The following is a 13,551-nucleotide window of genomic DNA, read 5'->3' on the forward strand; positions in this document are numbered from 1 at the left end:
CATTACTGACTTTTGTTTGATTTTTATAAGAGATAATTTAGGCAACACTCAATAAATAACACTATTCCTGGCTGCAGGTTGAAACGGAACTATTCCCTGATATGAGAGGTCAGCGCCTCCTCTTGAGGTCAGTGAAAATCGAGGAGACACTGTTCACCGACTTTGTTGATAAGGCCATGGAGATCTTCAAGGATAACACGGTGGGACCTCAGAAGTAAGTAGGATCTCCTGTCCCACTTTATCTTTTTAAATTATACTTAACATGTTCAGAAGTGAGTAGCATGTCCTTTCCCATGCTATCTTTTAACATTATGTTTTTCCCTGCTCCTTCAAATTTTCAGGAAATCTATGCTTAAGATTAAAATTGGAATTTATTAAATATATTTCTGTAAATTATTGACCTGAAGGTTTGGACCTAAAATCTGTAAACCAAAGAAAATATAACAATTTCACCTTACTGACACTTAATGTACCAGTCCTTTTTCATGGTCTCTCTCATTGCAGATACCTAAACATATACAAGAAATATTCAGATCTGCTCAACAACAAAGCCGATCAGGACGTGTCAGCCTTCCTCCGAGAAAAACATTCCATACAAGCTTTCAAGAAGGTAAGTACTCATCATCTGGATATCATGTGAATGTAATTATTACCATAATTATTTTTAAAAATGCTTCTTAATGCTTCAAGCTATATTGGGGGCAGTGGGGTAGCCTAGTGGTTAAAGCGTTGGCTCGTAACGCCGAGGACCCGGGTTCGAATCCCCACATGGGTACATTGTGTGAAGCCCATTTCTGGTGTCCCCCGCCGTGATGTTGCTGGAATATTGCTAAAAGCGGCATAAAACCAAACTCACTCACTCACTCAAGCTATATTGTGAATCTGAATAGTGACTGATATTGTGTGCTATGTTGTTGGGGGACGATGACACATAGTTTGTCCATCCATTAAGTCACACATACAACTTGAGGGTCTGGAAATCCTGTGGACATGGATCTCAGGTGCTGCAGTACGCTAAACAGTGTTGTGCTCCTTGGTCAAATTCTGTTTCATCCCGAGTAGGATTTTAGGTTTGTCAGCAGACATACCTGGGTGCTCATGGGATTCACCAAAGTGGTAAACGCAAGGACCTACATCACCAGACACCTGCAAACAGACACATCGTGATATAACTTGAATACTTTGTTAAACCCAACAAGCACAATCACTACTGAGGTGTGTGGTCCTGTGAATAGAGCTAAGGTCACAAGTCAGTTGAAGTTAAGTAACGTTGGGCACTGAGAGTCCTTGGATGGGTGACGTGTGTGGCAGCTTGACTCCTGAGAGTTTCTAGGACTTCATCCCTGCCTTACAACAAAGCACATGTGACACATGTGGTCTCACCTTAGGCAAAGTGAGTTTGTTCAAAATTGCCTCTGTTCACCCAGCAGAAAATGGGTACCCGGTGAAATAAGTCATGTGACTATTAACCTTCTTGGGCCTCACAGGCAGCTTGGGTTATCTGGTATAATAATGATAAGATTGTATGTTAGCACTTTGAGAGTGCCCCTCCGTGGTGCGGAATTGAGCTCATTACAAATGTTCTTATCATCATCATGAGGACTCCACAGAGTTAAACATCATGGTAACCAAAATGTCATTCTTTTTCATGAGAGATCCTCCTTGGGGTACATATAAGCATTAAAGTGTCCATTTTTAATCCCTACGACAGTTGTAACTATATTTTGAATACAATATTTACAAAACAAAAACAATGTTTTGTCTTGTTCGACCACCCCTACGGAACCCAGAATGGACCCGTCCACCAAGTACAGGTACCTCTAGGCGCTAACTTGTACCTCACTTTCCATGCTGTCATTCTTCATTATCGACGTATGTGTCCAGCAGCCTGTCTTACAAGTTGATTTCTCCCTTACGATTGCAAGATGATTTCTTCAGAAACAGCTCTGGTTATCTCTTATTCGCAGACCCGTGAAGATCCGGGGTAGAATAAGTCTTCAGCAACCCATGCTTGCCACAAAAGGCGACTATGCTTGTCATAAGAGGCGACTAATGGGATCGGGTGGTCAGGCTCGCTGACTTGTTTGACACATGTCATTGGTTCTCAATTGCGCAGATCGATGCTCATGTTGTTGATCACTGGATTTTCTGGTCCAGACTCGATTATTTACAGACCGCCGTCATATAGCTTGAATATTGCTGAGTGTGGTGTAAAACTAAAGTCACTCACTCTCTCTTATTTGCAATGTTTTGGAAAGTTTTCATTCATCATTTGTTGTAACTTACATCTTAGTCCCTGTCGGCTTGCCATGTGCTTGTCAAGATGGATGGACGGGAGGCGCATACACGCTTGCTTTTTCAGGTTAGCCTGTAGCTTTCTTGTCTAGGTTTGTGTGTTGTTTTACTGAATTTGCAGATATTTTTTATCTCTTTTCAGGTGGATTATTTATATTATGTGATTTGCTCTAAATAGTTGTATTCATGTCATATATGTTGATTACGGGCTCCATGTTATGGAGTAGGACTAGCATGCACTGGTTCTTATTCAAGTACAGTCTATATGCTAGTATGGTTAATAATTATATTTATTAATCGCCCATGCGTATTATTGTTGTTACAATTTATACCTTCTCTGTGTCAGACTGGCCGTTTCTTTGCAGTTTAAAACCTGTGCTATGTGCAAGTCATCTATCCCCACAAAGGATAGTCATGATTCGTGTCTACGATGTCTAGTGGAGGTGTCGCACGATTCGTCGGTGTGTGTTACCAGCCAAGGGTTTTCACCCAGGACCCAAAAGTCGACATCTGCCGACTTTTTTTGTTTTTTTCTAAACTCATGTGGGCAGGGGGTGATATCTGGGGTCAGGATCCCCCCTTCCAAGAGATCGCATAAGAAAAAATCTTCCACTAGCTCGGGGGGATGAAGAAAGCTGGGGTCTGTAAGGAGTCGTCACCTGTTCCTGTATACTAGCTCCACACGAGTGGATGCTAGACCAGGGGATATTCGGGATTATTTCCCAGTTGTATGGGTCGTTCCAGGTGGATATGTTTGCCTCTGGGCCGACGAACCAGATACCAGTGGTTTGCTCTCAGATACCGGATCCAAGAGCGATAGCCAACGACGCCTTCCAACTTGATTGGACGGACAGAGTACTGTGAGCGTTCCCACCGATACCACTGATATACAAGGTCCTATCGCAGTTGGCCACCCAATCAGCTCGACTGTTAGTGCTCCTTGCACCTCTTTGGTCAGCTCAAAGCTGGTTTCTGGTAATTCTCAGGTATCTGGCTCAGCCTCCTGTACTATTACCCTTTCAACCGGACTTTCTATCCCAAAACGGAGCGCCGCACCCGAATCCCAGAATTCAGTGGTAGGCATGGCCACTGTCCGGAATCGCCTCCATGCGAGCGGAATTCCTGCATCAGTTGCAAACACAATTCTGACTTCGCGGAGGGATTCGACAAACGTTCAATATGAGGATAGATGGGCCTGCTATATGCACTGGTGTGTCAACAGGGGGATTCTTGATCCCTTTTCTGCAAATCTAGTCACAGTGCTTGAGTTCTTGGACTAGCCGCTTCAACTGTTCGAGGTTACTCAACGGCTATTTCAGCATTTCTGTCGACGGTGCACTCATGGGGCAGCACACTCTTGTACAGCGTTTTTTAGCAGGCGTGGACAGAATCTGTCCGGTTGTCCAGCGGATCAGTCCCCCGTGGGACTTGTCAATCGTTCTTGATTGGCTGTTCGGTCCTATCTTTTACGATCTGTCGGCTCTTTCCCTCCAGCTATTGACATGGAAGGCAGCTTTTCTTGTGGCGGTAACCTCCGGCAGGCGAGTAGGCGATATTCATGCAATGTCGGCCGACCCCGCGCTAACTGTTTTCCATAAAGACAGAGTTAGCATTAGGTTGCCGGATACTTACCGTCCTAAGAGAGATGGCGCCTTTCATGTCACGGCGCCTATTGAGCTTCCAGTTTTCACTCAGCCTTCCCCACCGGGTACCTCTCATCAGCGTGCTCACGTCTTGGATGTGCGTAAGACCCTCAAGGCTTATATCAAGCGGACATTGGCTATCCGGAGAGATAACCAATTGTTTTGCTGTTACGGTGGAGGTAAGGCTGGCCTTCCAGCGAACAAGCAGACCATATCTAGGTGGCTTGTCTCTGCCATTTGTACGAGCTATACACAGAAAGGGTTAACACCACCTACTGGGTTGAAAGCTCATTCGGTTAGAGCAGTAGCCACATCTAAGGCTTATGCTGTGGCTCTGCCTATTGAGGAGATCTGCTTCGCGGCTATCTGGAGCCGGCCGAGTACGTTCATCTATCAACTTGACAGACTCTCCAGTGAGTGTGCTCGGTTCGGTCAGTCAGTTCTCTCCAGTGGGCAGAGTCATAACTCTCTAGCCTGACAGAGCTTTAGAATTACGATTTTATCTGTATTTTACTGGTGGCAGGTTTGCAGTCAACCTTCCTTCCCTTTTACCCTTACTTGGTGTTGGGGTTTTATGGTGATGGTTTGTTCTCCTCGTATGTCAATATTGCACATTATTCCTTAGAAATCTATGCTTGGCTGTGGTTTCACGGGATTTTATGTCTCTCCCTCCCTAGGTAGTTATGAAACTCGGGATGGGGGTGGGGCACTATTGTTTACTACATGTGTAGTTCACTGCTTCATTTGCATATGAGCAGAATAGATTAACCATGGTCCTGGACCACGCCCTCGCCTGATTGGCTGAGGTCACGTGGCCAGGTAAGTGAGCTGTTCCCTTTTCTTTTTATAGTTGGGAAATTCCACTTGTCAGGGGCTTAGTTTATCAGACAGAATACCACTCCCAGGACTCTTTTCTTTAGGAGTCTGTCTTATGCTTATATGTACCCCAAGGAGGATCTCTCATGAAAAAGAATCGAACAAACCTGTAGAGGTTGCTGATTCTTTGATGAGAGTCCTCCTTGGGGTACGGCCACCCACCTCCCCACATTCTGTCTGTATTTCTTCAGCATGGAAAGTGAGGTACGAGGTTAGCGCCTAGAGTTACCTATTCTTAGCGGACGGGTCCGTTGTGGGTTCCGTAGGGGTGGTCGAACAAGACAAAAACGTTTTTGTTTTGTAAATATTTTATTTCAAATATACTTACAACTGTCGTAGGGATTAAAACTGGACATTTTAATGCTTATATGTACCCCAAGGAGGACTCTCATCAAAGAATCAGCAACCTCTACAGGTTTGTTCGAATTTATGTTGCCTCACATAGCAATCATAACATTTTAGGAGTAATAATTATAACTGGTAACAAATAATTACATACAATGATGTTGTTTGACAGAAAATCACAGGTTACCAGGATCTGAAGGATGAGATTGCTCTGCTCCGAATCACTGTCCCGTTGAGCATGTTCTGTCTTGACTGTGTTCAGCTGAACACAGAGCTGTGTCTCAGGGCACAAAGACTGAAGGAAAGACTCATTGTATTTGAAGTAGATGAGAACCGAGAGCTGAACAGAGCGTGAGTTTAAACACAGCAAAACAACATTGGTGCAAAGGGAGATAATCAACATGTGTTGGCCGCCATTTATGTTGTGTTAAGCAGATTGCAAACCATATTTTGACTTGAGTTTAATTTTCAAATGATTGGTAAAAGTTTACTAAACTAGCCAACATTTATTGTCAATTGAATCACAATATAGGATGTTTTGTAATTAAATTCTTTAGATTTTTTGTGTGCAAATGATTGGAGCAGGTCAAAGAAATTAAAGTATACTGCTCATCCTATTTTATATGTGTGAATTGGACTATTACGATGACGAAGTAAATTTCAAATGTTGACTTCCTGGAAATATTAAGAATATTTGATTGTTATTACAGCATCTGTCGTCGGTATGACGAGATGGCCGACAGAGTGAGCGAGATTCCTGAGACCACACAGGAACTGGTTGAAACGCAGGAATTCCTCAAAACTGTGAGTCAATAGTCACTCTATTTTGTGTCGTGTGTTTCATCTTACACTGATCCATGCTGGAAACCTATTGCTAAATTGTGTCAGAAAGGTATGTCAGTGGTGATACATCATGTGGTGCCGGTCAGTTAGAACAACCTGATTTTTTATTGAGAATTGATTTTTCAGGTGATTAACTGATGTCTATTTGGACTTATTTCATCTTATTCAAATTATGTCAGTTCTTGTTGCTGACAGATCCTTGGGCAGAATAGGCACAGCTCTCGCAATTAGATTACTTCAGTGTAATATCATGCACTTTAATTAAGTCTTTTTGCTAAAAACAATGATGTTGCTCATCATTTAGTATTCAGGAGTACTCAAAGCCTACAGGGCAGGTTTAACTGTGATCTATGCAGTAGTGCAATCGGCTGACAATTGTTCTTTCAGTCTACTGAAGTTACAGTGTACAAGCTGAAGGATGAGATAGATGAGTCGGCTAACAGACTGATGTTCCTCCTGGACTACGCTATCTTCCCATGTAAGTCATCAGGGCAAACTGAATCACTCACTGGCTGTGTCAGATGACTGTCGGGCAATATTACAGGAGAATCACTCTGGTGCGTATTGAATGAAGCCTGAGCTATGCAGAGCAGTGGTTGATAGCAGGAGCAACAATCCATACTTGAGGGTACAATGACACTCAAGCTGGGCCACCATTGTGACCTTCTAATCCACCTGCAGTCCAATAAGGATGTAATTAGGCTCATAAAGAAACATCATTGTAGCATATTGATGATAATGGTTTTCTTTTGATAACAAACTATTCTAGCAGTTTGGTATTGTTGGAAGAACTCCATCCCTACATAATTCTCTCCAGTCCTTTTGGTTCATGTGTGATGATGTATTCCAGTTGAGGATATCAAGCTGAACAGCACAGTATTCCACTGGCCAGACCATATCCGTACAGTGTTTGAGTTGAGCCAGAACCGCATTGTCAACAAGCGTGACACCATTGAGGATCACCTCCGCAAGAGGGTGTCCGACTTTGAGGACCGACTGAACGGCTACTACAAGGAGGTGGAGTCCTTCAGGAAGAAGGAGGTAGGTCATGTAGCATCAGTACCATAGAGACTAGCTGCATCACTCACAAGGAGCATTCCCCGTAACAATAACTACACAAGCAGTCAGTGATTCTACACAAGACACCAGTATTTAATGTGTAGCCAAGTCAATATTAAGAGTACTGACATTACTTCAGAACCAGGGCCTAGATTTTCGAAGCTCTCTTAGCTCTAAGATAGTCGTAAGTGCCATTCATTAACATTAACCTACGACTATCTTAGCGCTTCGAAAATCTAGGCCCAGGTTTGGACATTTCTGTATATGAGAGCTACAGAGCTTTATTACATTCTCACCAAGGTAATGTCTTGCTCTAAAGGTTTGTGTACAAAGGAAACAGTTTCAGTTATAGGATATTGGCTCTTCAACTTTTGAAAGTTGTCACAGTCAGTTTTCACATTTTTCTGTTCCATATTTGTTTTGAGGCGTTGCTATAAGAGAATCACTACACTGTATACTCATGATACTGGGCTTGTTCAGAGTATGCAGTTTGATTGGTACATAATGTGTAATGGATGAAGTGTTATGTATTCTAACATCCATGTCCAGATCATGAGCCCCGACGAGATGAAGAACAACACGGAGCTGCTGGCCCGTATCACGTCAGACCTGGAGAAGGCTCGGGAAGATCTGGATGGCATCAATGAAGAAGAACGCCTCCTTGAGTGGGAACAGAGTGCGTTCCCCATCCTGCACCAGATGTTCCAAATGAAGGAACCTTATGAGAAACTGTGGAACACAGCGTTCACCTTCACTCAACGACATGAAAACTGGACACATGGTAAGGAACCCTGGGATGCACAGGTTTCAGATTTTCAGACTTGTGGGAATCTGATGGTGACATTATGTGTTAACAGCATGAATACATTACTCTGGTCTCAATGCACAGTGCTGTACTTTCCACATTGGTTCAAAGAGATAAATGTTGACTGTAGATTGTAGCCATAATATTTGCCTCAGTGGTCTAGTGGATAGAGTGTTGGCTGGAGATGACCTCAATCAGTCCTCAGTCCTCAATCATGCCAAAGACAGTCCTTGTTGTTAAACAGGCTGGTGCTTGGCGGCAGTAATGTATCATGAGTATATAGTCACTTATATTGTCTTTAGCATTCTACATGGTATAAGTGTGGATTATTGGTTGTCTGAACTAACAAGGTTTCATTGTAATTTGATTGATGTAGTGTTTTGTCAAAGGGTATTTTCATATTGATGTTCATACATTTACCTCTTGCACTGATTTTGATGACTACAGTATAAACTCATAATATTTTAAGCAATCTTTTAAAGCCATGTCTTGTTTTAGGTTCATTCATGGACCTTAATGCTGAAAACATTGACACTGAGGTCAGCGAGATGTGGCGTGCAATGTACAAACTCACCAAGACCTTCAACGACCAGGCTGGCCCGCGCCGAGTTGCAGATAGTGTGAAGGGCAAGATTGATAAGTTCAAACAACACTTGCCTATCCTCCACACCATCTGCAACCCTGGCATCCGGGACAGGCATTGGGATATGGTGAGTACCTACAGGGTGGCAGGTTGTAGGTTGTTGTCATCAGGGATAGTGACTAGTCACGGGCATTGGGATATGGTGAGTGCCTACAGGGTGACAGGTTGTAGGTTGTTGTCATTAGGGATAGTGACTAGTCACTGGCATTGGGATATGGTGAGTACCTACAGGGTGGCAGGTTGTAGGTTGTTGTCATCAGGGATAGTGACTACTCACGGGCATTGGGATATGGTGAGTACCTACAGGGTGGCAGGTTGTAGGTTGTTGTCATCAGGGATAGTGACTAGTCACAGGCATTGGGATGTGGTGAGTACCAACAGGGTGGCAGGTTGTAGGCTGTACAGTAGTGACTAGTCACAGGCATTAGTATGAAATACTGTGGCCCTTGTCATAAGTAGACAGTGATAAAGCCAAATAATTCAACAGACTCTTGTAATGGATCCAAGTTGGTAGAAACATGGTAAGAGGAGGTACTGAGAAGATACTGGCATCTTCAAGAATTACTAGTGCATCCTCGTGTGACATCTTCATGGCTCAAGCATGTATATGTACTTGCAGATGAGTGACATCGTGGGCTTCAGCATCAAGCCAGAGCCAGACACATCTCTACATCACATGCTGGAGTATGGCCTGTCTAAACATCTCACTAGGTAAGTTTACCTGTACAGTTACACCTGACACACCGATTTGGTTCATACAATCTCACAAGCTGCCTATAATACCACTTGTATGTTTATGTCTGCTCATGATATCTCACCAAGTGTGTGCAGGTTGATCTTAGGTATGGTATAAATCCTTCTGGTGAATCACTTAGATAGCATGATTGGTGTATTTTTATGATATGGGAGTTTGATCTTGTTTAATTTTTTCACATTGGCTTGAATACAAATTAGTGATGGATTTCCTATCATGCAATTATTTTACTGTCCTTTGTATTACTTTCACAGTGTGACAGTGTGTCAGTATACATATTAGCATCCCCCAAGCTTAATTTCCTGCTGAGACGAACATTATTGTTCCTGGTTGTGTACTTCAGACTTGAGGAGATCGGCGCAGCAGCAGCCAAGGAACACTCCCTGGAGAAGGCACTGGAGAAGATGAAGTTTGAATGGAAGGATCTGCACTTTGAGATGATTCCATATCGAGATACGGTCAGTAAACAGAGCAATCCTATAACATAATGCACAGAACCAGCCCTGAAATGTTAATAAAAATATTTTTTCATATCTGTTTTATGATTTAAGTTGATTACCTCAACTAATAATAGTGCTTACATTATTACTAAATTTTGCCGAATAGTTCTGGCAAAAAGATTCTGCAGGATTTGACACAGACTTTTGAGCATTCAAATGGTCTGTTTTGCAGGGTGTGTCGATCCTGTCTGCTATAGACGATATACAAGTGCTGTTGGATGACCACATCGTGAAGGCACAGACCATGCGGGGCTCACCATTCATCAAACCATTTGAGAAGGAGATGCATGAATGGGAAGAGAAACTTGTGCTTATGCAGGATATCATTGATGAGTGGTTGAAGGTCAGTAACTCAGGTCACACACCAATGGTCAGCATGACACCATGTCTGAAAGATCTGTATTTGTTTTAATTACACACAAATGTTAAAATATGTGGCTTTAAAGAAGACCTTTTCTCACAGTCATCATAGGGCTCATTATTTGTGATACCTTTCCTTCAGTGCCAAGCCACCTGGTTATATCTGGAGCCAATCTTCAGCTCTGAGGACATCATGGCACAGATGCCAGAGGAAGGTCGCAAGTTCGGGATCGTGGATAGCTACTGGCGTGACATCATGACCGAGTCGGCCAAAGACACACAGTGTCTGGTAGCCACTGGTCAGGCCAACATGCTGGGCAGGCTGAAGGAAGCCAATGTCCTCCTGGAGGAGATTCAGAAGGGGCTCAACGCGTACCTGGAGAAGAAGAGACTGTACTTTCCAAGGTCAGGCATCATGTATATGTACTCCTTCCAACACATTGCAGAGTTTTTGATCATGAAGGATGCTGTCATAAGTCTGTGAAGTAGATCGTTTCAAGCTCACAATGGCAATCTGTTGATCTTTAGTTAATACTGACAAAGGAACACAGTATGAGAATTGAAGTCTGATGTTGTTACATTTGGTTGACGAAGAAAATGTTTATTAAATATGAACTTTGTGTTATCTTATTTTGTCTGCCTCGAAGGTTTTATGGAAACATTCGGTTTCAAAGAGACAATTTCTTCTGGGAACATCTACATATCTGCAAAGGCAGATTACTCCATTACTGTGATTTGTTGATGTGTAATGGCCAACATGACCTGCTTGTACTGTACGTAGGAATGTTGTTCTACAGATTCTTCTTCCTGTCCAATGATGAGCTGTTGGAGATCCTGTCAGAGACTAAGGATCCAATGAGAGTACAGCCGCATCTCAAGAAGTGTTTTGAAGGCATCAACAAGCTGGAGTTCACAGAACAGCAGGAGATAGTTGGAATGGTATCGGCAGAGAATGAGACAGTGCCTTATGTCACCAAGATCTTCCCTGCAAAAGCTAAGGTGAGTAGCCATTGAAATTAAAACTAGGGTACCTGGGGTAGAAAAAGCTGTGACATCCTTTGCTTATCTTAATTGTAATGTTGGACTGAATGGTGAACTTCTGTAAATACTCTGATTGTGTCAAAGGTCCCCAATGGCTTTGAGTGAGTGAGTTTGGTTTTACGCTGCTTTTAGCAATATTCAAGCAATATCACATTGGGGACACCAGAAATAGGCTTCACACATTATACCCATGTGGGGAATCGAACCCACGTCTTCGGCGTGACAAGCGAACACTTGAACCACTAGACTACCCCACTGCCCCCAATGGCTTGGAAAAAATTGATGATGATGATGATGATGATGATGATGATGATGATAGCAGCAATGGTAGTGAATGTAGTAGTAGTAGCAATAGGGGTAACAGTAGTGGTTGTGTTAACTCTCGTGTTCATCACCATTCACAACCCTAAGGCTGTGTGACAATATACATGTCGGTGTTACATGGGAGTGCTGTAGTGACAACATGCTTCATCCACCATCAGGGCATGGTAGAGAAGTGGCTGCTGCAGGTGGAGGACGTGATGATCAGCAGTGTGAGGAAGGTCGTCATGGACTCTGTCCAGGCGTACAAGGACACGCCCAGGAAGCGCTGGGTGGTGGAATGGCCAGGACAAGTCACGCTGTGTGTCAGCAGCATCTTCTGGACCGTGGAGGTTGTGGAGGCCATGGCCATCAAGGATGGAATGAAGGTAGGAACCCATGATGTCAGGACAAGGTGTACATTTCCAGGCTAGATAAGTCAAATTACTTAGAAATGTGTATGAATTGAATAACTATATCAGGTAGTTCTTTTTAATGAAGATTTTTCTAAATCTGTTGCATGAACCTGCAAAATAGCATCTGCTGGTACAGAATATCCTTTGTTGCTTTGTTTGGTTGGTTTGTACTTTAACACCTTACTCAGCAATATTCCCGATATATGATGACGGTCTGTAAGTCATCAAGTCTGGATCAGACAATCCAGTGATCAACAGCATGAGCATCGATCTATGAAATTGGGATATAATGATACGTGTCAACCAAGTCAGCGAGCCTGATCGCACAATCCCGTTAGTCGCCTTTTATGACAAGCATGGGTTGCTGAAGACCAATTCTAACCTGGATCTTCATGGATTTATCGCTTTGAAGATTTGATTATCATTGCGCATCTGCTGTGTGGGAAGTTGACTCTGTAGAATAACAGTTCTTACATTGTCTCTTATAGTCTAAACCATACCTCTCTCTTTCTGTCAGCCAGTTTTTGAAACTAGTAAATGTTCATCATTGTAGAATTACCTACTGAAGTGCAACAAACAGATTGAGGAGATTGTGGACCTGGTTCGAGGCAAGCTGGAGGGAGGAGCTCGTATCACACTCGGTGCCCTCACTGTCATTGACGTACATGGTAAGTTCTGCTGATGTGTTCCTTGATGTGGCATGTAGAAAACAGGCTTTGTTCATTCATGTCCTAAGACTTGTGAAACTGAAATTAAAATTCCTTTTAAGTGATTGTTTGTTAAATGAAAAACGACTATGTCAGAATGTGTTTTTTTAATTGAAAGGCCCAAGATCAATTCCTATCCCTAACCTTCATTACACACTAACTTAGTGGACTGAAGCAAATACATTTGAATATTTAGTCCACATATAGTTAATAATAATTGTGAGTTTAATTTTGATTTTGAATGATTAAAACTGGATTATGCCTACATTTAAAAATATGTCTCAGAAAAGCTAAAGAGATGTACCTGTGAGGTATGTTTTCAGGCCTGTCTCATGAAGGTTTTGCTTTCAGCTCGTGATGTGGTTGCTGGTCTTGTAAGGGACAATATACAAAGTCCTCTTGATTTTGACTGGCTGGCTCAGCTCCGTTACTACTGGGAGGATGATGTCATTGTTCGTATGATCACCACCGACATCAAGTATGGGTATGAGTACCTGGGCAACACACCTCGGCTCGTTATCACACCACTTACAGACAGGTGTTACAGGTGAGGGACAATTATTGGTGACTGCTAAAACTTTAGAAAATGTAATCTATTCATGTAAAGAAAAATGATAAAGGAGAATACTGCACCAAAACTGACATGACAAGGCACGAGGCTTTGAACCACAATAAATGCTAGTAAATATACAATATACCTGAACTATCAGGAGAGCACTGCATTGTTAAATACTTTGATGTGTATTATGAACCTATCCTGGCAAGTGGGGGTGGTGGGGTAGCCTAGTTGTTAAAGTGTTCGCTCGTCATGCTGCAGACCCGGGTTCAATTCCCCATATGGGTACAATGTGTGAAGCCCATTTCTGGTGTTCCCTGCCATGATATTGCTGGAATAATGTTAAAAGCGGCATAAAACTAGACTCACTCACTCTCCTGGCAATTGTACTCTTCAGTCTACCGATCC

At 42.8% G+C, this 13,551-nt stretch overlaps 1 protein-coding gene across 1 annotated transcript in view; it reads left to right on the forward strand.

The window, feature by feature from the left end:
- LOC124291743 (dynein axonemal heavy chain 3-like) overlaps positions 1-13,551 on the forward strand; it is an 86,411-nt gene that overhangs the window by 18,532 nt on the left and 54,328 nt on the right. The window contains 16 exon segments of the mRNA XM_046728817.1: positions 78-214; positions 505-610; positions 5,332-5,510; positions 5,870-5,963; positions 6,390-6,480; positions 6,853-7,043; positions 7,611-7,842; positions 8,365-8,576; positions 9,129-9,220; positions 9,607-9,721; positions 9,936-10,106; positions 10,266-10,528; positions 10,921-11,122; positions 11,647-11,853; positions 12,434-12,548; positions 12,939-13,134. Of these exon segments, the coding sequence (XP_046584773.1) occupies positions 78-214; positions 505-610; positions 5,332-5,510; positions 5,870-5,963; positions 6,390-6,480; positions 6,853-7,043; positions 7,611-7,842; positions 8,365-8,576; positions 9,129-9,220; positions 9,607-9,721; positions 9,936-10,106; positions 10,266-10,528; positions 10,921-11,122; positions 11,647-11,853; positions 12,434-12,548; positions 12,939-13,134 (2,603 nt within the window).

The sequence above is a fragment of the Haliotis rubra genome, unplaced genomic scaffold (genome assembly GCF_003918875.1).
Source record: "Haliotis rubra isolate DU_JTF1 unplaced genomic scaffold, ASM391887v1 Scf5, whole genome shotgun sequence".
Classification (NCBI taxonomy): Eukaryota; Metazoa; Mollusca; class Gastropoda; order Lepetellida; family Haliotidae; genus Haliotis; species Haliotis rubra.